General features: G+C 41.8%; 1 protein-coding gene across 4 annotated transcripts in view; it reads left to right on the top strand.

Annotated features, from left to right (window-relative positions):
* Positions 1 to 25,966, top strand: part of PTPRT (protein tyrosine phosphatase receptor type T) — a 1,034,103-nt gene that overhangs the window by 462,826 nt on the left and 545,311 nt on the right. For all 4 annotated transcript variants that reach the window (XM_075901353.2, XM_075901347.2, XM_075901351.2 and 1 more), the window contains one exon: positions 3,473 to 3,766. In XM_075901353.2, the coding sequence (XP_075757468.2) occupies positions 3,473 to 3,766 (294 nt within the window). The remainder of the gene's footprint in view (positions 1 to 3,472; positions 3,767 to 25,966) is intronic.

Genomic DNA, 25,966 nt, shown 5'->3' with positions numbered 1-25,966 from the left:
CTAGAACTTTAACCTACCTTTCCAGTTAGCTTCAGAGAGTAGCCGAGTTAGACTATTGAGTTAGACTAACTCGGCTATCCTCTGAAACTAACTGGAAAGATAGGTGCAATTTCTAGGTTATCATAATTAAAGTCTATGCTGCCATAATTCACATCCTCAATAAGGAAGAGTAAAGTTTCTCTAGCAAAACATGTAGATGGTATCATGAGCTTTTGTGGGCACAGCCTACTTCTTCAGATGACCGGAGTTATGAGTTTGGGATGTGAACACTCAAAATAAATAGGAGAGGGGAAGGGGGCGGGGGGGAGACAGAGCATCAGTAAGTATCTGGAGAATGAGTACTTAAACCTAAACAGATAAAAAGCAAAGTAGATAGATAGAATCAATGGACACAAATCAGATATACATAAAGGAAACATACAGAAACCTATTGGGGAACATTTTAACCTTCCAAATCATACTATGACAGATCTCCAAGTATCTGTCTTGTCACAAACCAGCTCTACAAGTCAGATGCACAGGGAAGCCTTGGAATTACAGTTCATCCACAAATTCAATTCACATGCTCAATCGTGATGAAGGTTTGTTGGGACACTACCAATTTAACCACTATTGAAGGTGCTAACAGCTCTCTGAGTAATATCCTTCCTGACATGGGAATCTATCTATTGACTTTGTTTTTCAACTGCTTAGGTTTAAGTACCCATTCTCCAAATCTACTGATGCTCCATCTCCCACCTCCTCCCCTTCCCCCCCCCCCCCCCCCCCCCGCCACCCTCCTATTTATTTCAAGTGTTCACATCCCAAACTCATAACTCCGGTCATCTGAAGAAGTGGGTTGTGCCCACAAAAACTCATGATACCATCTACATGTTTTGTTAATCTATAAAGTGCTTTCAGACCATTTGTTGTTTTTTCCAGTTAGGGCAGGCTAATGGTAAAGTCCATATACAGGACCGTGGGACTGGTGCAAACATAGTCAGAGTCAGTGATGAAAAAAACCCCTATGGTCTCTGCCTAGAGTTTCTTCTAATCAGAGGGATAATGGTCGCTATTAGCAGGGCTTGCCGAACCGCGGCAAGCCCCACTTGCCAGCCGCACAGATCACCCAAACCCGGCTCTTTCGGGTTGCAGTCTACTTGCCCCGGGCGAGTAGATTGCATTATTTGTCGAGCCCTGGCTATTAGTCCCATAGTAGGGTGGTGGAAGAGGCAAAGTCATATTTGAAAAACATGACAAGACTAACAGGTAAGATGTTGTAGTCTCTATCATTCTTGCCCATACCATGGGAGCAAGGAATATTCAGCTTCTAATTACAAAATGGGCCATAGTTTGCAGGCTAGGGCTTTGTCTACACTGGCGCGATCTTGTGCAAAAGCAGCCGCTCTTGCGCAAAAACTTGCTGCCTACCTACACTGGCCGCGTGTTCTTGCACAAGTAAACTGACGTTCTGATGTATGAAATCAGGGCTTCTTGCACCAGAACTCTGATGCTTCCGCTCAGGAATAAGCCCTTTTGCGCAACCGTTCTTGCGCAAGAGGCCAGTGTAGACAGGCAACATGAATTTCTTGTGCAAGAAAGCCCTAGGGTTAAAATGGCCATCAGAGCTTTCATGCGTCTACACTGGCATGGATGCTCTTGCGCAAAAGCACATGCCAGAGTAGATGCTCTCTTCTGGAAGAGTTTTTGCATGAGAATGCGCCAGTGTAGACGTAGCCTAGCAGTATAGCATTTGGAGCTGTATCTCTGATGATGCAGAGATGAATATTAGGAGCTGGAGATGATAGTCAGCAGTTAGAGGCATTTAGGATTGTGCTGGGATTTTATCAATAGATCAGTTACAACCAACCATATCTTGGTTTTAAAATCTAGTTGACTGTGTTATGGGGTAACCTCCATGTCCCCACAATAAACTTGAATAAGTTATGGAACAGGGGGACTAAGGAGCTTCCTGAAGATCACTGAGGCATATCCTTACTGGCAGGAGTGTTCTGCCCACCCAGGGTTTTCTCTCAATCCCCATCACTGCATATTGATTGGGCTCCTCTATGGTTTGCAGCCCAGGCACTCATTCCTTTGACTATCACAGGAGGAAAGGCTATAGTTCCATTCAATTCAAAAGGATGTTTAGAATTACTCTATTTCTAAAACTTAAGGGTCCCTGTCACTGATTTTTATAGGACTTCTTTCTTTAAGAAAAAAAAAAGGTGTCTCCTTTGTCCATCTCCTTAATTTCACAAGCAAAGAGAATTTCTGTGTCCTCTGGGCCGAGGGCAAATAAAATTTGAAAAATAGAAAAAGGAACATATGTGATTATAGAAATTGCTCATAATCTTGTGCAGTTAATTTCAGGTTTTCAAAACCACGAGGCATATGATATTAATGTACCTTGCAATATGCCAGTCTTATGTATACAGGGATAGTAGCAAAATACTCAGGCAGACTGCCAGGCCCCTGTAGATTTTTCGAGGATTTCATCAAAGGGTGCTGGAGAGATGTCTTGCTGGCTTGATCTTTTTATCACAGAGGAAATCTGCACTCATCTGGTTCCTGCCTTCTCAGATGATGCTTCTCAAACTTCTACCAGGCAGTCTTCAAGTCTCATGCAGACTTGTCGTTAGTGCCGTCACTCATGAAGTTAAACGTATTTTGCTCTTAAATACTATGAAGTCTGTTAATTCTCTGTCCTAGTTTCACTTTTAGCCCCGTCGTAGGTAGAATTCAGTTACACTTCAGCAACATTCTGTTTGTGTTCCTATTAGATAAGCAAAGACCCTTCAGGCATATAGATGCATTTTTTATTATATTTTAAAGACACTGTCAACTAATTTGGTATAAAAATGTATCCTATTTTAAAACGACAGCCTCTTACTAGAATGGCATTTTGAATTCCCTGAATACAGTGGTCACCAATAAAAACATGGTCTTTGCCCACGGCTATACAGTGCAATTTGATATACTACCGTTTTCTCCTGTTCTTAGAGTAGGAAATATCTATGGGAACAATGCTGACCTTTTCAAATCACTGTATTTTATTTTCATAATCACGCTATGGTAAATTACTTTGGAGATGGGTAACGATAAAGTTTTCTATTTTGTTATGAGTACGTGGAATGGGATAAGGTCAGGAGCTGTATTATGTAAGGGGTATTTCTAAATAGATAAAGCTTCATTTTTTTCACATTATATAGCTCCTTGTTTTCCATTAAGGGCAGGATATCCTGTCTTCTGAAGTCAGTTATGGCACCCTGTTAGAAATAAATAAATAGAAACAAATAAATGATGGTCAATTCCAAGGAATTCAGTCTCAAGTAAGATATTGTAAGGTTCATATTCATGGGAAGTGTTCCCGTGTAACTGACCCAAGTTTGGATCAGCTGTTCTGCTGAACATGGTGTATTGTTACAGTCCAATCAAGCCAAGCACTATTAACAAGTTTCATGGACATTGTATAATTTTTTGTTGCTTGCAGAGCCTCCAACGCCCATTGCGCCCCCTGAGCTGCTGGCTGTCGGTGCCACCTATCTATGGATCAAACCCAATGCCAATTCTATCATCGGAGATGGGCCTATAATACTGAAGGAGGTGGAATACCGTACAACCACTGGGAACTGGGCAGAAACACACATCGTAGACTCCCCAAATTACAAACTGTGGCATCTGGATCCTGATGTGGAGTATGAGATCAGAGTGCTCCTCACGCGCCCTGGTGAAGGGGGCACAGGGCCCCCTGGGCCTCCACTGACAACAAGAACAAAATGTGCAGGTAGGTACCTAATGCTTTACAAATAGTACCATGGTTTTAGCTTAAATGTTTTGTGATTGGATCCTGAACAAGGCTGTGTAAGATCATGTCTCTATTTGCCGGAGATTGATCTTCTGGAGTTCAATTTAGCTGATCCAGTGAGGACTCACTAAATCGAATGCTAAGGGTGCCCCTGGTTGGCACCGGTACTCGAAGTAAAAGAAGTCGATGGGAGCTTCCATAAACCTCCCTCAGTAGGAACGGCACCAAGCTCAGCTAAAGGGTATGTTGACTTCAGCTATGTTACTTATGTAGCTGGAGGTACGTACTTAACCAACCTTCCAGGTCTAACATAGACCTGTCCTAAGACTGCAAGCAGTATTTAGCTTTACTCTTATTTCTCTGCACTAGTAAGTTAGGCTATGTCTACACTGCAGCGCTATTTCAGGATGCTGGAGATATCCTGAAATTGCTATCGTGCGTCTTAACAGTAAGCCCGTTATTTCACAATATAATGGGCTTGCTATTCTGACGTTCCTGTAAACCTCATTCCATGAGGAGTGAAGGTCGTTTTGGAATAGCAGGTTATTTCAAAATTTGGTGCTGTGTAGACAGATTATTTTGTAATTTGCACTATTTCAAAATTTACTCGAAATAAGCTATGCAATTTGCATATTTCAAATTGCGTACCTTATGTCGAGCTACAGGTGCAGTGTAGACACACCCTTAAAATCCAATAACAGCAATACTCAGATCACTCTTTTGATGTAGCTGTTATGTCTGAACCACTCTTTGAATTCAGTATATGGATTGTGGTATGTTTGTTCACTTTAAAAACAGATTGCAGGGAGGAAGTGCTGACCTGGAATTCATATGCAAATTTGACACCCTGAACAAAGGTCTAACAAACACATTACAAACACGGAGGTCCTCACATTACAGTAAATATTTTTCCATATGGATACTCTCATCTTCTCAGCTCTGTTGGAGATTAGCCACAGCCATTCCGATTTAATTAGCACTGTTGTCCCACTCCTATCTCTATTTTTTCCTCTCTCTGGGTATGTCTACACTACCACCCTAGTTCGAACTAGGGTGGTTAATGTAGTCAATCGAAGTTGCAAATGAAGCCCGGGATTTAAATATCCCGGGCTTCATTTGCATCTTGCCGGGCGCCGCCACTTTTAAATCCCCGGTAGTTTGGACTCCGTGCCCGCGGCTACACGCGGCATGGAGTAGGTAGTTCGAATTAAGCTTTCTAATTCGAACTACCGTTACTCCTTTTGTTTCTTTCTTTTTCTCTTCAGCAACTGCAGAAGTGAATTGTAGCTCAGGAATGTTTATGCTCTAATACTCTAATAAATGTGTTAGTCTTTAAAGTGCCACCAGACTCCTTGTATTCCTTTCTGTGGGCAGGTGGCTTGCTTTAACAGGCACAAGCAGCTGTTTAATTATGTACAATACATTCCCACTCACTCTAGAAGTGGGAAGCCCAAGAAAAAACACCCAAGACAAGGACAAGCCAATGCTAATCATTCAAGCTAGTTCCCTGATGGTCACATTGACCCTATCACAAGTCCATTATCAATATTGCCTTTTCTTAAGTGAATAGTAAATTCATACTTTTCCTCTTAGGTAACTTTTACTGTGTCAGCTACAAAGCAGAAAGTTTAAGCACTTCCTGGGTAATTCAAAAACATTTTTTGCAATATGTAATTCTGTGATTGCCTTGTTTTGTTTTTATTTTTCTCCCCAGTCTTATTTTTTCATCTTAACATTACAAATCTCCACCCAATGGTACCCAAATGACCAGTTTCTCTGTGTAAAATTTTATGTACAGGTGAATTTATCAACTAGGGGTTTTGACTTGCATGATCAAATCAGATCTTAAATTCATAGGGACTCTACCATCAAACATCCTGACATGCACAAATCTGAATCAGCGTACACATAGTTTCATTTTTTTGTTAGCAGCTACAGTACATTATTGGAAAAAATTGATCTTTACTCTTATGGATTTGTACTGTAGTAAAATACGGATTTTTCTTGTAATTGAAAAGCTCTCTCATCAACTACTTACACAAGAAAAGTGCCAAAATGAGAGCAAGTATTTAGAAATTTGGTCACCCGTTCTAGTATACTCAAAGGAGCAGGGCTTCACAACCAGCAAGTCAGAATCCTTAGCCAGGCTCTTTGACCGTTACCGTGATCCTGAATGAGCCATAAACGATGCAGTGTGTTATAATGCTTTGTTGTAACTTTACCTTAATAAAACGTTTCTATGAATCAACAGCATTAATGGCAAGTCATAGAAAGTGTGGGGGAGGTTTATTTTGACCTGCTGAATAACATATAACTCTTTCCTTTACCTGCTTCTGCATTTAGTGCAGTCTGAACATTGCAGGATTTCTTGCTTCTATCCTTGTTGTTGCATGGAGGAATTTTGAAGACAGGAGTGGAGGACACCAGTTCTGTAATCTGATTTTAAGTTTCAAAAGATGAACCCATTCTTAATCTTTTGAATATGCTGTGTATTCATCACATCCCTAAGGGATATCAGGCTTTTGCCCAGCAATTGAGTGGATTAGGCAACCCACTAGAAATTCCTTCTTTCCATACTGCTGATTTTGTTCACTTTCCATCTTCAAGTTTCTAGGTGTCTCTTGCAATAGTTTAAACAAAGATGAAAAGTTGATTAGAGAATGTCTCTCTCTCCCCTTCAGTAGGATAATAGAGCAAGTGGACTTCAGTGAGCTTGTGCATAACTATCTGATTCCAAATATCCATGCTGACCAAGTAAACCAACAAGCTGATGTCTTCAAGGGGAGTTAAAGGATTTGCTACAGGAACAAAGTTTAGCTAAATCTTTTTCTGTGGTTGGATTAAGTCTTGGTGCATTCGTATTCACCACACAGTACAACAGCATGAGAACTCATGTCAGTTCTCCTTCCTTCTCCAAATGGAGAAGAGTAGAGAGCTGAGTATGGTGTGAAGAAAAAGAAAGCTTCCTGACTGTGTTCTGTTCTCTTTGAAACAGGCAAGTAAAGCACTTGGCATGCAGTGCGTTCTTGAGACAAATCAGCAGTGACATTCTTACAAACTGTGCAGATCTGGCACACAGGTGTTTGATGTTGCCTGATATCTGTCCGATAGACAGGAGCTGGCAGATGGGGGGGGGGGGGGGAGAGGAAGTATTTTCACAGTTGTACATAGAGGCAAAGAATAAGGATACAGATACCAGTCTTCCAACACACTAAGCATTTCAGCATGTGCCACTATGCTCATCTTCTTGCCTTCCTGTAACCCTCCCAATGCTGGAATCACTGTCAGATTCTCAAGCCTTCAATACAAGTTACTGTCTGATGGGCTAAAATGGGAACCAGGATTTCTGCATCCAGGTAATTACACTTGTCAAGGCTGTTCCCCACTGTGGCATGACAAATACAGAAATGGGGGCCCGCAAGAGCACTCCAAAACCTTGCCGTAACATGCTGTTACAAAAATTTCCCCGTAAAATCCTAATACCCAGATTTTGGGGATTCGCTGCCACCACCCAAGTAATTCCAAGAAAGCCCAGGGAAGAGATCACTTGGGAAATCTCCCCCCTACAGTAAAACTCTCCCCTTGCCTCAACCTCCATTTTGCTTGGATGTGGGAAACACAGAGGGAATTCACAGGCAACAGGAGATTCTGCCCTTGTAACTAGCCACTGAGTGGATACAACAATCAAACAATCCCAGTTAATCAGAACAAAACTACAGTTGCAAGCATAGTAAAGTGGCTAAATAGAAAGAGCTACAAATTGATACAGATACTCAGGGAAACTCCCTGGGCTAAAACTTAATTGTGTTTTTCTTTGTAACTAACAGCTCAAACATTATTTCCAATTTCCCAAACAAGGAAAACAACAAACCCTGACGGACTTTCTAAACTTTTCCCTACTTACACATTTTAAGAAGTCTGTTCTTGGAGAGAGAAGTGTCTCCTAACTCCCTCAGTCTTGGAAGAAACTGTTCTCACTCTCAAACAAAGAACAGGAAGATAAACCCCTCTCTTCCAGTTTGAAATTCCTACCTGCATTGTTATTGGCTGACCACCTGATACCTAGCTAGGTATAGAGTTCACCCCTTAGTTTCACCAGGTACTGGTCAGCACTCCTGATTATTACAACACTCATGGCTCAGTTTTGGTTTTCAGTCACAGCCCTGATAAGTACTGTAGAGCTGCAAAACTCCCAAAGAGGCATAACCCTTCGAGCTTCTGAGCCCTGCACGACATCTTTCTTTAAAGGTACAGCATGAGCCCCTGTGTCCAGCCAGCTCCACATGTTGGCAGAGAAGGGGTAATGGACAACTCAGTATTGCTTCCTCGCTGCTTCCTTTTGAAGTATTTTATGCCTTCCATAGGCTACTAAAGGGAACAGTCCTCATAACTCCAAATCAGGTACTGTGATTGTGCCATGGCAGGGTTTGGTGATAATTTCCTGATTTGCATTTGCAAATACAAATGTGTATAGTTTCGGTGACTTAAACAATGTTTGCAGCAGCAACAAAAACCAGCATCTGCAAACTTGTGCATGCCATTTCTGCAAAGAACACTTGCCTTAAATTAAAGCTTACTAAACTGGAGGAGGAGGAGGAGAGAGCACTGATACTGCCCAGAATGATCCCTTGTACTTGCCCCACATCACTGAGTTTTCCTTTACTCCAAGGCTGTGTCTACACCGGCACAATCTTGCGCCAAAGTGGCCGCGCTTGCGCAAAAACTTGCTGCCTGTCTACACTGGCTGCGTATTCTTGCGCAAGTAAACTGACGTTCTATGTATAAAATCAGGGCTGCTTGCGCAAGAACTATGATGCTCCCACTCAGGAATAAGTCCTCTTGCGCAAGAGGCCAGTGTAGACAGGCAACATGAATTTCTTGCGCAAGAAAACCCTATGGTTAAAATGGCCATCAGAGCTTTCTTGCGCAAGAGAGTGTCTACACTGGCATGGATGCTCTTGCGCAAAAGCACATGCCAGTGTAGACGCTCTCTTCTGGAAGAGTTTTTTCACAAGAACTCTTTCGCAAGCAGCTGCCAGTGTAGATGTAGCCCAAATGATATTGACTAATATGTGGAAAATCAGACCAATGTGGCTAACCAATGTCACTCTAGTTTTTGAAATGCTAATTTGCGAATGAAATCTAGCTGTGGAGAAGGTCACTGCATTAATGTTAATTGTCATACAGAAGATGTTGAGATTGATAGCTATGACATTTATACTTTGTTGAAGACACTAGGTTAGAGAGATTCTAATGATCTAAAAGTTGTCTCTAAGGAGGGAGGAAAGCTGTTTAGCCAATATCTGAAGATTTTGTATAATATCCTCATAATGGCAACTCAGATAATGGACTAGAAAATTTAAATCATTATCTCAGTTTTCATACATGGTGGTACAACCGCTTCAAAATATCTTATTACTGGGATAATTACACCAGACTTCTACAATAACAATCTTTTAAGACTGTTCTGAACAAAGAAGAAAGTGATAAAATTAACTTCATTTGTTTTGAAACTGGATAATGAAAAAATCAGGTTATGATGGAGCATGTTTTTAGTTGATGCTGGTTTGTGCATATGTGTTTTCTGCTCCTTTAGCTGCAAGATCATTTCAGCAATTGAAAAGCAGCAAACATTTATGTGTGTATGTGGCTTTGTTTACGTAAATAGCACTGTTTTGTAGCGAGCACGAATAACCAAATTTACTTCAGAAATGCTTTCCAAGAGCACCATTGAAACCAAAAAATGATCACTAGTATATTTGTTGCAGAAACCATAGATGGTGGTTACAAGTCTAGTAGATACAGTTTTCAGAAAGGTGACTTAGTTTGATGGAAGGCAGTGAAATAAGCCCCTTTGATTCATGACTTCTTCTACAGAGATGGGGAAACCGAGACAAGGCTTTCAGAGTACCTACAAGCTGTGTTCCCTGTAAACTGAGCCCTTGGGTGCTGCCCTGGAGAAATTCAGGTGCCGCTCAGCTGATTAGCAGAGCACCCACAGCCTCCCACATCTGGCAGCATATGTTTTTATTGGTGGTGCACATCTGCACATGCCTTGGTGCACATAACAAAATTGAATCAACACAAGGAAGTCAAAAATTAGAGGGAACATTGCCTACAAGTGTTGTTGAAGCTAACAGGAGCTACAAGTGCTTCTTGAGTCTGGTTCAGGCAATAGCCTGATTTTCAGTCTCGTGCTCAGAGTTTTAAACTTGGGCTCCGAGTCTTGTATCTAGACCACTGATGCACTCTTTCCTCCCTCTTCATGTGAAGCTATGGAAAATCATTTTCAAAGTTACAGTTATCTATTGTAACTTGTTTTTACTGCAGGCTGCATCCAACTGAAGCGTAACTGAGCATGAGTTTAGATTAGAAAGCTACTGCACCATAAGACAATTCTTATCAAAATCATTCAGGATTTGTCACATTATTGATCAGAGTGGGGGAAAGCTGTTTTCATGGACTTCAGAAAGGCTTTTGATTAAATAAATCCCCTATCAAAAACTGATTATGAAAAGTCCTGCTTTAAATAGCCATAAGGGGATTTTATTAAAGTGGATATTATCTTATCTAAACTTTCCCATTCACTATGCATCCATACAAAAAGGTTTCTTATACCACAGATAAGGTGGCTGGTTTTCTGCAGGCAGCATTTTTAGGTCTGCAGCTGCATTTGATCAGTCTAAATTGTATGCATATATTTAATGACTCTTTACAAGCCGGATAAAAGCTGTATGCTCCAAGCTCATGGCAACCATTATCTTGGCAAATGAAGTGCTGCTTCCCCATGAGGCTATGACAACAAGTGAACTGGGAGTGGCTGGCAGCAGTCAAAGGGCAGGGTTACTTATGGGCTGTGTCTACACTGGCATCCCTTCCGGAAAAGGGATGCTAATGTAGCACTTTGGAATAAGCAAATCCGCGGGGGATTTAAATATCCCCCGCGGTATTTGCATTAACATGGCTGCCGCTTTTTTCCAGCTTGGAGATAAGCCGGAGAAAAGCGCCAGTCTAGACGTGATTCTACGGAAAATAAAGCCTTTTCCGGAGGATCCCTTATTCCTACTTTCAAGTAGAGGAGAATGAGATGGGAGTCACTGATGTGAGCCACAAAAGCAATGCTTTGGGAGAGAAGGATGGGATCCAGTATGAGTGTAACTACGAAGGGCGTCCGCTTGGTCAGGTACGTGTTAGTGCTCTGATCAGAAACCTCTGTGACTGGGTGTGGGCTACTTGGGTATGTAATAGTGGAATTAAGCAAGTATTTCAAAGACAGACCATCAGTGTCTGCTTCAGCGGCTTTGGCAACCGCAGTGCCGGGCGTGCTGACTCAAACTGAAAATGAAAATGAATGGGGCTTATTTTTCCATCTTGCCACTGACAAAGGGTAGGAGAAAGGAAATGCTTCTTTTAGGTTTTGCTGGTGCCAGGAGGGGATAAACTTAGGCCTTTTTAGTTTTTGAGCCAAGAGAGCTCTTACAAACGGAGTGGATTTTAAATTCAGATGAATGTAAGGACATAGCTAAATTTAGAATGTAACTCTTCTGGCAGGTGGTTCAATATCTAGGGGTTCCTTTCCAGCCATCCAACACAGAACTGGCTCAAGGCTCCACCCTGAAAGCTGGGAAATTCACACACCATCACTGGGCACCTCGGAGAGGCAATGCTTCCCCTCTTGCAAACACAGAGCCTGAGTGTAGAAAAGAAACTTTTAGTGAAAGGAGGGAAGTAACTTGGCACAAGTCTGGGAAAACGCAACAAATAGGGTTTATAAACATAAGCCGTGAGTAAAAGTCCCACTCCAAGTGGGTCGGGCAATGTCCTTTCTCCCTCATGCTCTTAAGTCCAGCAATCTAAATGTCCCCCATCACATGCCCAACTCTTCTCTGCACCCCAATCACAGTTGCCACAGTTCAGAGGTGCATCTGTGGTGGTGTGTGAATCCTGGGAGTGGGGAGGAGAAATAAAGATATCTCACTGGCTCCACAAGCTGCTCGCCCTCTGCTCTGGTGGCCACTTGTCGCACCTCTCCACCACACCTGTTAGCTGCCATCTGCGTCCATTCATCCCTGGACTGTGACCTCTGCTCATCAGTCTCCAGTGATTTCAGCTTCCAGTTACAGGCAGTCCCCAAGTTACGTGGATCCGACTTATGTCGGATCCGCAGTTACAAACAGGGCTTTTCTCGCCCCGGAGGACGCGGGCAGCGGGACCGCCCAGACGCGCCGCGGTCCCGCCGTCCGCGTCCTCCGGGGCGAGAAAAGCTGCTCCGCGTCTCCCTGGTCTGCTGGGGGGACCTTCCCCCAGCAGACCAGGGAGCCGTGAAGCAAAGCCTCCAAGGACGCGGGCAGCGGGACAGCCCAGACGCGCCACGGTCCCGCTGCCCGCGTCCTCCGCGTCTCCCTGGTCTGCTGGGGGGGCTCTGCCACAATTAACACAAGGAAGAGGGTGCTGATGAAGAATATTTAGATCTGCTCATTGAAAGGTGTGCGAGGAACGGGGGGAAACAGGTCAAACCAGTCCAGGCAGTACCCGACTAGAGCCAGAGCCTCTTAACCAGAATAACCCATATTCCCATTTCCCCCTTCTTACTCTTAGGCTATGTCTAGAACTATGGGGTTAAAACTTTGCCACATCCAAGGAACGCATCTGCTCTTCCTTTTTGTGTGTGGAAGAGCAGACACACTCTTTCGGAAGCCTGGTCTTCCTCCCCCCACGAGGAAGAAGGGCTCTTCTGAAAGAGGGTTTTTTCCAAAATTTGGCCCAGTGTAGATGAGCCAAATTTCAGAAAAGCCTCTGCTGAAAAAATGATCAGAAAAAGGTAAGCATAGTGCGGAATGCAATTTGCATACCTTTTTCCAATAAAGTCCCGTAGTGTAGCCCCGGTTTATCAAGGTCCTCTCTGCTAACTGTGAGCCCTTTCCTTTGGAATAGATTAAGCACAGTTCTGAATTTCTGTATTGCCTTGCCACAATCATTACAAACATTGCTAACCATATTTCAGCTATCCCTGCATGTAATACAAACATAGCTGGTATTGGGTCACAAATTAACCTGATTACAATGAGCAAAATATCACTCCAACTTCTGAATATCTAGCAAATCTAAGCAAAGCAGGAGCAAATTGTATTTACATAGACACATCCAGGGTCTCTCCTCCTTCCATCTAGCTGTCAGGAGAGCATTCCTTCAGATCCTGTTTACATTGAGATCAAGTGAGATTCAGAGACAAATATCAAAAGAGGGAAGGGATAAAAGCCTCAAACTCCAAACAGACACTGCCATAGGACATTTGAATCTTTTTTATAAGAGAAATTATCTAGCTGGAGGATCTGACTTAGCTCCCATAGGACAGAACAATGGCACAGATCAAAAGTCTAAGGAAATGGAAGTTAATCTTGACCTATTACTGTTGAAATATCATGTCAAAAAACAACTGTTACAATTTCAGTTGATCTATGCCTGCTGAAATTTGGGTGTGTATCATACACTGTGAGGAGGAATATTTCCCCTGTGTGTCTAGGAAAGTGGGTTTAAAGTAGGGATGTAAGTGACTAGTTGACTAGTAGACTACCTGATTAGCCCAGGCTTGTTGGGTACTTGAGTCACCACTTGACTAGTTGCTTCCCCCCACTTGGTGCCTCTATCAGGAGCTAGTGCTGGGGGAGGGAGGAGCTGGCTTAAAAGCTGGTTCCCCCCAGCATCAGCTATGTGGGGAGAGGAGGGCAGGGGAGGCAGAGGCGCAGTGGGGGAAATGGTGCAAGCGTGGACTGAAGCAGTCTCTGCTCATGCCAGGTTCCGACTGTGGGTTTCACGAGTGGCTCTTCTTACATTTAAAAGGCAGAGACACAGCAAGGGTAGTGAGTGCCCTCCCCATCAGCTAATTGTGTAGTTGAAGAAAATTCCATTGACTACTCAATTAGCCAATTAATTAAAATTGAACATCCCTAGTTTAAAGACATTATTGCCATGAAATAGAACGAACTTCAAAACGTAGTAGTATCTGATGCTAGTCATGTCTCTGAGGCACAGAACTTACAGCCAGAAACTAACATCACATCATCTAACATCTGATGCCCCGTGTATCCCAGACCAGCAATACCAGTCAGCACCTGCACAGAAAACCTAGCAACTTCTGTTAGACCAACACGTCAGCACCTTTAGCAGATTACACCGCTGTGTGATTAAGGGAGATGATCCTGGCAAGACACTCTGCACCTCATGTCCCAGAGAAAAGTGGAACCTGCTTCCAAGGTCACTTCCAATCTGATCTGGAGTGGAATGCCTTCCTGACCCTCAATATGGCAATAAATTATACCCTGAGCATGTGAGCAAGAACCAGCCAGACAAGCATTGGAAGTCAGAATGCTCCAGGTCACCTCAGAGCCTTGTCCCTTCACTATCCAGTGTCCCATCTCCAGCGCTTTAGACAGAGGGAAAAGAAACCCCCCAGAATACATTGCTGGTGGGAGGGTGTTCCCTTCCTCACCCTTGCACTCACTTTGGCAACTTTTGAAACTTTGCAACTACATTTTCCTATTAGATAAATTTATTATTTTCTTTCCTGTGGTTGCTGAGAGTGGCTGTCATGAACAAGGAAAATGACTGCTGTGAACTCATGGCTATTGAGAGAACTATCAAGTGCACAAAAGGAACAACCTAGGAAAACAGAATTATTTTTCTCTAATCTTCTTTGAGTTACTCATTAGGCATAAGTTGTAACAATAATGGGTTTAAAAAGAGCTTTCGATGGGAGAATTATCTTTCAAGTTGATGGTACCTCATTACAATTTAATGGAAAAACATTTTATGTGTAGAGTTGATACTAAAATATAAGATTTAAGATCCCTATACTGATATAATTAATATTTGATTTTTTCACACATACAAAAGCCTGAAATATTTGCTGTAAATAACCATTCATCTAGTCAACACAGATTATAAATAGCATATTAAATTATTTTAGATGGAACTCTTTGCAGCTAAGAGACGTGTATTAGCTTAAAATCTACTTTTGAATGTATCCATGTTATTAATGAGAATACTTACTATAGTTACTTGTTTCCCATCTTCCTTGCTCTCTTTCTGCCCTTAAGAGTAGATATGTAAAATAGGTTTCTACTCAACAGAAACTGATTTTGTCCAAACTTCATTTAATGCATGCCAGTGTGTTGAACTTATTACCTGGATTGCTTCTTCTTTCTGATTTTTTGGCAAATGATGAGGAAAGAGGGCATTATTGGTTTAACTTACAAAATTAGGGGCCTCAATACAGCTTGGACTATTCTTTTCAGGTATTTTTTTAGATAGCAAGAGCCCTCCCACTGCTCCCCCCGGGTGAGTGGGCATAGCAGGTGACCTGTTATGTGTGTCAGGATTTTGTCTGAACATTATTTAATGTCTTGGATTCTGCAGCCTGTGGGAATGGCAGCCACTCTAGTGACTGTCCATTAACTACAGCATTTTGTTGGTGATTGAGACTCTGCTTTTGTTCCAGCCCAGTAGCTTCTGGCAAGAACTGGAGAGATAAGGCTACGTTACAGAACTGCTATGCTCTTCATTTGGGCTCTTTATACATTAATTCTGTAAGTATTAGTTGATAGCTACACTTATGAAAGCGAGAAGCTTCAACCATGACATATCCTGGGGGCTTAGTCCCTTTATATATCAGAGATGATTTTCCCCATCAGTGACAAAATTGACCAAACAGGTAATAAGGTTTTGGGATCCTCATATCTCCTCTTCACTTTGTTTCAAGTGAGATGCAGCATGCAGCCTATTACCAACCAGGTGACACATCTTTTGAAAGTAAAGTAGCAGCTTTGATGATCAAAAGTGCTCTGTACCCTGGAGCATGTTCTGATGGAATCTTGACAATGGTGCATTTGATCTTGTGCTCTCTTTTCTCTTTCTCCCAATCTTTTCACCTCTCTCAACTCATAAAATTCATATGTCCAAACTACCATGGAAAAATACAAGACTGTGATGCAATGTATAGCCTGTTAAACATTGCAGTTTAAGAACATGATTCTAATTTTTCAGTTTTGACCCTGGCAAATATTTGACCAGTTTGTGCAAGCAAACATGTTTAGTCAGTTGCATAGTCCTGTCTTTTGTTTCTAGAGGGATTTTGTAAATGGTACATTTGAGTTCTAGGGATATTTCTATCAGGATGAGCAGAAGCTAGTTTTCCTAACACAGGGAGTTTGGTTTTTATTTATTAGAATGAGGTCTGTTTATGTATCATATCAAAATGATTAAACATCTGAACAAATTAATAGAATAATGTGGCAATCTGTAGCATGGTTTGCATTACGTTATGAGCAGCAAGCTAGTGAGTAATTAGCAGGACAGGTAGGGTTGCCAGGTGTCCGGTATTCACCCGGTCAGTCCGGTATTTTCGGCTCCTGTCAGGTAAAACAATTCAGAGAATACCAGCCCCCTAAAATGTCCAGTATTTTCTGAATTTTTCCTCGGCCAGGAGGCAAAAATGCTGGGCACCTGGCAACCCTACAAACACTCAGCGCCCAGCCTGCCCCCCCTACCCCTATGCTTCCCTGCTTCCCCAAGGCTGCTGGCACAAAATGGCTGCTGGCCAAAAGACCTAGGGGAAGCAATGCTTTCCCCTGGGTCTTAGTGCTCAACCGCTCCCCTGTTCCTATCCCTGTACTAACTCTTAAAGGGGACATGCTTTTAATGCTGTTTTACTGTTTTATTTTAATTTTATTTTGATTACTTGGAGTCCTTTTTTTTTTTGCTCAACAACTTTGGTTCCCCCTCCCCCTTTTTTCCCTTCAGCAGAATTTTTTCCCATTTTTTTAGGGAGGGAGGATCTGTATTTTTGTTTCAACCATCTGGCAACCCTAGATACCTTTCATGCATGCATTGAGGGCTTTCACTCTGGAAATAAGCAAAGCATTGCTAATGATTGGTTTTTGTGACCTCCTCTGAGAGAGGTGAGCCTTCCTGTCCTCGACTATTATACTGGACAGATGAGGATTGTCTTTTTTGATGTTTCTTTACATTCCTTTGCTTCTAGCTCTGGAGTGCTGTCTTCAATTTGCATTCTAGAAAGCTGAATGTATAGTTGCCCTTTTCTGTGCCTATTCAAGGCTGTTAGCTTTATATTCTTAGTGGAGGGAACGCTAGCTCGAATGTAGTATCCGAGGATGCATGCCTTCCTTCCACACCTGCCCTGGCACTCTTTATGGTATTTCATAAACTGCTGAGGATTGGGCCCATAAACACTAATTCTTATATCAGAGATGGGTTAGTACCAAAGCCTCAGATCAAACACTGCCAAAAATTTGAATTCATATCTGTTTCTAAAAAGGGACAGATAAAATTCTCCTTTCACTTCCATTAGTTGTAATGCCACTAACTTCAAGGGAATGTGTTTACTCATTGTTTACATGATGCAAGTGATAGGAGAATCAAACCCATTGCAGAAATTTGGGCCTAATTCTAACCTGAAACTGTAACTTAATGGGGGAAGGAGAGGAGAAGGCATGACATTTTTTTTTCTTTCCCCATGTGATATTTGTAATTAACAAGAGTGTTCCATGTGTAAACAGACAGGAATTCTAAGTAGGGATCTGGAATTATAATTAGGGAACTGATTTACCTTTCTCCGGTCATAGTGAAACACACATCTCAATTGTTATCTGTAATTTCTTGCACGCATCCAGGTGGTAATCAGACAATCTCTGTATTTTGCAGCTCACATGCATAAAAGATTTTTTGGCAGGCAGGAGGGGAGGTTGGAGAGAGACACCAGTTTTAAGGGAGAATTTTTCACTTTGTATATGAATTGGTCCAGTGGATCTCTTGTGTTTTACAACTAGTGTATGTTATTCTAAATTCATTTTCAGAGCCACATTAACTTCAGGTCATATCCTTGGCTGTTGTAAAATTGGCAAAACCGAAGTTAACAATTTATGTCAGCTGAAGATCTGGACTATGATTCATAAAATTCTTTATACTTTTTTAAACAGAAGGAGACCAGTTGCTTCTCAATTGTCACACAGTCCCCTGTAAAAAGCAATTTACTCAAATTGCATGGTGTCTTTTTAGTCTTCAGTTAAGTGGCATCTTTCATAAAACGTCATCCTTTATGACCATATTATTATTATTATTATTGCTTGTGTTACTTTTTGGGAGTGTCAGATGTGATGATGTTCTGAGATGATGTTGCTTTATGCTGCCATGAAAAGCTTAACTAGCAATTGGAGACTGGAGAGGATAATACTAGGTATGTGCTCTTGCTAAGCATGAGTTAAACACTGAACTTTCACCCAGGAGCAACTCAAGGAAGAATTTCTTTACGTTTCTATAAACTATAAGACACAAGCATGCTTATGGAATCAATCATTTTGGATTTAAACTGGGAAAACTCTCATTGAGCTCAATGGATGTGAATGAATATGATCTTATCCTTCCCCTTGGGCATAACTTCATCCCCCTGCCCTTTACCACCTCTCCATCAGTACCATATGCTCTTGCCGCTTTCCCAAGGTAGCAGAACTACACAGTATCTTTTGCTTTCACACCAATAATTTAAATACCTAACTCATTCATTACAAAAATATAGCTCTTAAAATGGAATTCTATCTAAGGATTTGACATGGAAATAATTACATATTATTTTGAAAATATATGTCAGTCCAAGTGTAACACACACACCTAAGGTATGTCTAGACTACATTGTTTTTTCGAAAAAACTGCCTTTTTTTCGAAAAAAACATCATCTATGTCCACACAGCAATTGCATTCTTTTGAAATTAAATCGAAAGAATGCAGGGGGGGGGTTCGACATTGGTAAACCTCAAATTACGAGGAAAAACACCTTTTTCAAAAGAGCTCTTTCAAAAAAAGGCGTGTGTGGACACAGAACAAGAACATTTTTTGAAAGAAGAGGCAATCGAAAAAAGCACAGGTGCCCTGGTAGCCATTCTGTGAATAGCAATCAGGGCTTTCTTCCGAGAGAGCATTCATGGAGTCTGGACGCTCTGTTTCAAAAAAGCAGATTGCTTTTTTGATCCAGTTTTAAGGTGTGGATGCTCTCTTTCGAAAGAAGCTTGCAGTCTAGATGTACCCCTAGTGTGGTTCACTATTCCATGTAGTGGCACGTAGACCACTTACAGCAAGAGCTGTGAGCAAGGAAGCTCAACAGCCTAAGCTGAGAGTTGTTTTTATAGCTCAAGATGTAGAGGCACCTATATTAAGCTCCAAAGGTCCCAGGTTTAAATCCACCTGGTGGTGGTTACATATGCATACTTACAGCATTATGCTTTTCAATTTAAAGGATAGGGATAATCACGTTTTTTTCCCTTGCTTACTTGTTATAGAGGAAACAAGTGGAAAAGAGCTATGGAATTAATATACCAAAATAACCTGATTAGGAATAATAATAATCCATATTAGGAGACTCCAGGTGTAATTTGAAGCATGTGGCTTCGGGAGATTTATTCCACATATTCTTCCTGTACAATAAGGGCTATGTCTAGACTGGCGTGATTTTCCGCAAATGCTTTTAACAGAAAAGTTTTTCCGTTAAAAGCATTTGCGGAAAAGAGCGTCTAGATTGGCACGGACGCTTTTGTGCAAAAACACTTTTTGCGGAAAAGCGTCAGTGCCAATCTATACGCGGTTTTGTGCAAGAAGGTCCCGATCGCCATTTTCACGATCGGGGTTTTTTTGCGCAAAACAGTCCTGAGCTGTCTACACTGGCCCTTTTGTGCAAAAACATTTCCTGAAAAGGGCTTTCACCCGAATGGGAACGTCAAAGCATTTGTGCAAGAAGCACTGATTTCGGACAGTAGAATGTCAGTGTTTTTGTGCAAATTCAAGCAGCCAGTGTAGACAGCTCAGGACCGCAGTTGCTTTTGCGGAAAAACTTGCCAGTCTAGATGCAGCCTAAGTAGATTTTTACTAGTGGGATAAGAGAAAAAACAGAGAAGTTAATTAAGAATGGTTCATTCTGTGACTTCTGACTTTGTTGAATGTCTAAAGGATCTTTATGGACTGTCTAAATTCTCTGTTGCATTTTGCTGCTTTTATGATTAGTTTCTCTCAGGTTCTAATTTAAAAGGATTTTGTATTGTATTGTATTGTAGATGTCCTGGTTTTATGCACGGGCAAAAATAATTCCAAGAGGTCTGTTCTGCTAGCTGTCTCTATGGTATAACCTGTTTTTCAAAGAGTAAGCATAAAAGGGGTTTCCAGAGTGTCACTATAATGCTGACAGACAGAAACGAGCTTGGAACCTCTGGAGCTTTTTTTCATGAGCCTCTACCAGGGGAGCAAGTACCCTGCTGGCCAGTAGCTAAGGTTGGAGAGCAGACTCATTATTCTCGCTGTAAGTGGTCTCAGTGCCACTAGCAGGAACAGTGCACCATACTAGTAGGGCTATGTCTAGACTGCAAGCCCGCTTTTTCGAAAGAAAGCACCCAGTGAGTCTGGATGCTCTCTTTCGAAGAAGCCCTATTTACATTCAAGAACGCCTTCTTTCGAAAGAAGCACTTTCGAAAGAAGGCGTTCTTCCTCGTGAAATGAGGTTTACCGCCGTCGAAAGAAAAGCCGCAGTCTAGACGCAGGTGAAGTTTTTTCGGAAGAAGGCTACTTTTCCCGAAAAAACCCCTGAGTCTGGACACAGCCTAAGTGAGTGAATTACACAGATCTTCTTGGCCTGACCTCAGCTGGTATAATTTGGTGTAGTTCTATTCATTCAACAAAAAGTACACCAGTTTACACTGGCTGAGACTTCCCTGATGTATGCTCAACACTAATAAGAATATTAGTATGAATATATTGAAAGGATAAATACATTTGAAATGACATATGTGCCCCATGAGTACTTGAGAACCTCTGAACATATGCACAGGGAGAAAACATCCCTAGCAAGGCAAGAAAAAGAGATGTGGCTTACTTAATATTTGACTTGCGCTTTTTGATCCTTGAATGGAAGGCAAAAATGCAAAATATTATTTAGGAAGTGCTATTTCAGAAATGACATTTACTTCAGTGCCAGGTATGTTGATTTGTTTGCTGATTTGTTCGCCGAATCCCGTGTCGCCGTATGCCCCTGTTCGGAGGTAATGAGCGATGTATCCAAGACCTTTGTATTAGTGCAGATGATGGGTAGAAGGTTATGGATTTTAAAGGAGAGGTAGAAATTTCCAGTTCTGCTTTCTCATAGATACATTTGTGATTTACAATTAAAGAAAAATGCATTAGAAAGTCAACTTTTAGTATCAGAGGGGTAACCGTGTTAGTCTGAATCTTCAAAAGTGACAAGGAGTCCTGTGGCACGTTATAGACTAACAGATGTATTGAAGCATAAGCTTTCGTGGGCAAAGACCCACTTCATCAGATGCATGTAGTGGAAATTCCAGAGGCAGAAATAAATAAATATATAAGTATAAGAAAAGAGTACCAATCAAGAGTAAGGCTAGAAATAACAAGGTCAATTCAGTCAGGGAGAATGAGGCCCACTTCTAGCAGCTGCTTTTAGTGGTTATCATGCTATATTGGAATTCAAACCTACTAATATTAGATATTACAGTCTCCTCCTCTGTTCTTTGTGCACTGTGCTGACAATGTCAATTTTTAAGCAAAATCATTAACTTCTTTTCAGTGTCACTGCTGAGTTGATAAAGGATATGCCAGTAAGTCCCAGTTGTGTTAAAGATACTTTGATCTAATCTAACTGGGTAGACACCATTACAATGTTAAAAGCCAAGGTGCTGTTTGGATTCCTTTGTTACCACTTTGTCAATAGCATTTCCCAGAAATGGAAGTCAGGTGGGTTGCTAGAGATCACCAGGGTCTCTTTGAGTTATATTTCAAGTCCCTCTCTTGACAGATAGGGAGTGGATCTTCAACACGAGGAGATGCTGCCTGACTTGTATGTGGAAGTAGGTTTTCACATGCCTTTTCCTGCACAACAGCTACAGTATTTGCTCCTTCTGTCTGTTCTGTTACACTGCCCTTGTAGTGAGGCTATTCCAAATTAGGGATATTAAGAAGCATGTAATTCATTAACCGTGTCAACTACATGATTAATCAATAAGGGATAAAAGCAATAAAAGTAATTTAGGAGCCAGGCAGGCAGCCCTGCTCAGTCCCAGCTTGCACTGGGTCCTGGGAGCTACCCTCGCTGTGGTTCTGCAATGAAAGTATTTTAGGAGCTGGGCAGGTAGAGAGCCCGGCTCAGTCCCAGCACTGATGGTATGGCCCTGATCAATTCCAGGCCCCACAGTGAGGATTGCTCCTGGGATCTGGTGCAAGCTGAGACTAAGCAGGGATGCCTGCTTGCCTAGCTCATAAATTAGTTTTCTTGCAGAGCTGCAGCAGGGTAGCCCCAGAGACCTGGTGCCAGCCGGGACTGAGCCATGCTGCTGGCCAGCCCTCTAAAAAATGTACTGGGGAAAGGAGGGGAAGGATGCAAGTAGTCAACAGCATTAACTGATAAGCTTTTGTATATCGGTTGATCATTTAATTGTCTACACTATTACATCTCTATTCCAAACTGAGTCATGGGGGCGTGGGAATGATGTATGCTAATGATTAATGAAAGTGAATGGTGTGGAGTCTAGACTGACTACTTAAGGAAGTTTACCTGGATTTGCTATGGTTGAAAAGGAAGAAGTTTTTCATTGCACCTTTCCCCTGACAACGCCTCCCGTCCTGCCCACACTTTTGCAGGTTTCTATAATCTCAAAGGAATACACAGGATAGTTCCAGCTGACATAGCTGTTGCCCTTGCTTTAGTCACTTGCCCTCATGTTTCATCTGACACAGAACCCAGTGAGCCCTGAGTATCTCTTAACAAGGTGTTTTGGAGGAGGGTATCTGGACTACTGGCTGTGTTTATACTAGGAGAAGGATATATTCCTGATAAACAAATGTCACCTTACAAGTGAAATCAATCCCTGAGGCAATCAAGGATCAGAGAGGGTGGATTCAAGTGTACTGTGGTGGAGTAAAGAGGGGAGAGATGTGATGTGTTGAGGGGCGACCTTCTCCTGGAAGGCCTCTCGAACTTAGTCCCCTCTTGTGACTTGATGGCTGGGGTCTTTAAGCAGGTCCTTCTCTAGGGGGCGTAATAGGGTATCAAAACGAAAACCACTCTGGGTGTCCTTATAATAGCAAATACTGTTTACTGACCAGTGTCTATTCCTCCCCCCCACGCCTTGTGAGAGACAATATGGCCCACTGGCCGAAGTCAATCCCCCAGTCCCTTATATCAGGGTCAATATGGCCTACTGGCAAAGTCAGTTACCCAGTCCCTTATATTAGGTCTAATAAAACCCTGAGACCTAGTTCGCAGGGGTGTAGGCCCCTCAAGCCAGCTACGGAGGGGTGGGGGTAGGCAGACCCAGGCCCTCCCACTCCTCCGGGCCCCAGCGCATGGACCTGTAGGCAGTGGCTGGGGCCACTGCCACGCTCAGTGGGGAATCCAGCCGCAAAACACTGAGTGCTATGGGGTTACTCTCACCCTGGACTACTTCCTACCAGAGTCCTCTGGCTGTCTCTTTTGTCACCTCTCCACCGTCCACCGTCCTGTGAGTAGTAGCTCTTGGCTGAACTGCTGTTGGAAGTTCTGGTCGCTCCTTCTCTCCAGAGGTATCCCAAAGTCTCCTTCCCTGTCTGCGGTCTGCCCCGACTGAGCTGCCCCAGGGCTTTTTATAGCCAGGTTTTTGTAGCAGGGCTGTGGAGGAGGGGCTCTTTCACCCAGTAGAGCAGAGCTCCCCCACTGTTCCCCAATGCGGGGTTGATATATCCCGTCACATGATGTGAAAGATGTTCTCTCTCTTACCCTGTCCTCCCGCATACTGAAGTATTGGTATTGGTGGAAGTGGAGTGTGTCAGGCTAAGAGTGGAGGTAGTAATGATGGAGAACATGATTACTGATGCTAATCTCTGCATAAGGGAGATGCAATACCCTTTGGTTGCCTCTATGTACAGGTTTCAGTTAGAGGAATGGAATGGCTACACAGATGACCAGCACCACAGTGTATTCCAGTTTTCTTGGGCAATGTGTGTTGGATTAGCAAATCAGGTGCAGCCTTTGAGAAGATTCAGAACTTTTTAAAACTAATTTATATGCATGATGGTTTAAAATTGACCGATCCCTTTTCATGATGAATTTTAGGATGAATTAAAGAAATATCATCAGGCATATCATCATTAAAACACAAATTTTAATTTACCTTAAAATTGTTACATTCTGATTACACTTTGTTTATTTTTTCTTTGTGTAGAATACCTCCTGTCAATAGTGAAAAAATAAGTTACAATGACTTAAAAAGTCATTAAAAGTTTATGAAAAGTTTAATAAAACAAATTATAAACTACATACTGTTCTTAAAGCCATACTGATAGGAATTTTTGCAACCAATAAAAAAAAGACTGAAGGGCAAAATCACAGTTTTTAAATGCAGATTTTGTGAATTTATTTTCCAGTCAGTAAGTGTACCTGGAGGAAAGTGACAAACATTGCTGTCCAATTTCCTGATTCTGTGTTTGTTCCTTTTCATTTTTCCAAAGACAGTTAAAATCTAAATGCCTCTTTCATTTTCAAATGCATTTTTAATGTGCACAACTCTGCATTCAAAGGCACTCGCATAATAAGAGACAGTTAGGTTTACACACTTAAAGTGCCCAATTTTAAACATTATGAAGAATAAGTGCACTTTAATTGGCTTTTTGGAAGCTCTAACATGTAATACAGAAGGCAGGGCATGAGCCAAATTTAAAGGGACACTCTTAAATGCATTTTTTATTGCTCAATGTTTTAACCTTGCAGTGTTTGGAAGACATTTACAAGCAATTACTTCTTTTAAGATTTTAGTTGTTTTACATTTAGTCATATGCATACTTCCCCTGTCCTCCTAGAGCTTGAAATGTTGAAATGAACATGGCCTTTTGTTTAATGCCTTTCCTGTATACCAACAGCATCAGTCATTGGTACTGCTTGAAAATGCTATGGTATTGATTTTAAAATGCTGCCACCGAAACAGCAGATGGAGCATGAGAGCATAAAACATCAACTACTATAGGTTGACCTATCTACTGCTACTTGGGTGGTGAATTACTTACAGGACAGACAAAACCACTTCTGTTTATGGGGAAGCATGTTTGGTATGATCTACAGCAGCATAGCTGAAGACTCCCTTCATCCCTCTTTAGTGATCTAACTAGCTAATAACGTCTTGCTCTTCAATGTTGCAGAAAGTGCTTTGCATATCTGAGTGAGTTCTGCCTTCTTGTCTACACTGCCCTTTATTAAAACAATCTTATTTTTAGAAAGGAGTTTTTCATGAGGGCTAATTTGTAAATCGAGAACATTTTACTAAAGACAAAACTACAAGTTCTTTCTATATTCGTCAAGATTGTGGTAAACATTCCCAAGGCCCATATCTCTCTAGTATCCAAAAACTTCAAAATATTAACAAATTATGCCTCACAACCCCTCTTTTATGAAATATTCCTCTTAAGTCCCATTTCATAGATGGAGAAACTGAGACAAGTAATTAAGGCTTTGAGCTACCACAGCCTATTAGTTTAAATAGGCCTTCAATCAGGCCCTAGGTTGCTCAAAGTGAACACAAAGTTGATACCAGAGTTAGAAAAATAAACTTGATTGCATTCTTAACACTCTTTCTTATGCTGGTGTAAATCAATAGTTATCCCAATGAAGTCAATGGAGTCCCACTGATGTAGATAAAAAGAGAGACTCCAGGAATCTTTGACTTCCCTTCCCTTTGCACTTTACTACTGGGGAGATTAGCTTCTGTATGGTTTCTCCCTTACACATTACAGTTGTCTCTTCCAGCTTCATTTGAAGTCTTAAGCAAGTTACTACTACTAAAGTTAGAATTTATAAACCAGTGGTTCCAAATAACTTGCATCCAAGACATGAAAAGAGCTGGCCAGGAGCTTTCTCAACTTGATTAGCATATTTGCGGCCAGTCGCCATTTTAAAATGCCAGTCTCCCAATGTAACTTGCCGCGTGTAGACGCAGTAGTCCGATTTAAATCCCTTCCCTCGAATTAACTGGTACTCCTCATGAGGAGTACCCCATTGCATGAGGAGTACCAGTTAATTCATGGGAAGGGATTTAAATCGGACTACAGCGTCTACATGCATCAAGTTACATCGGGCGACTGGCATTT

This window comes from Pelodiscus sinensis, chromosome 17 (genome assembly GCF_052426305.1).
Source record: "Pelodiscus sinensis isolate ZL-2025 chromosome 17, ASM5242630v1, whole genome shotgun sequence".
In the NCBI taxonomy this organism is placed as follows: Eukaryota; Metazoa; Chordata; order Testudines; family Trionychidae; genus Pelodiscus; species Pelodiscus sinensis.
This window is presented reverse-complemented; position numbering and strand designations above follow the sequence as displayed.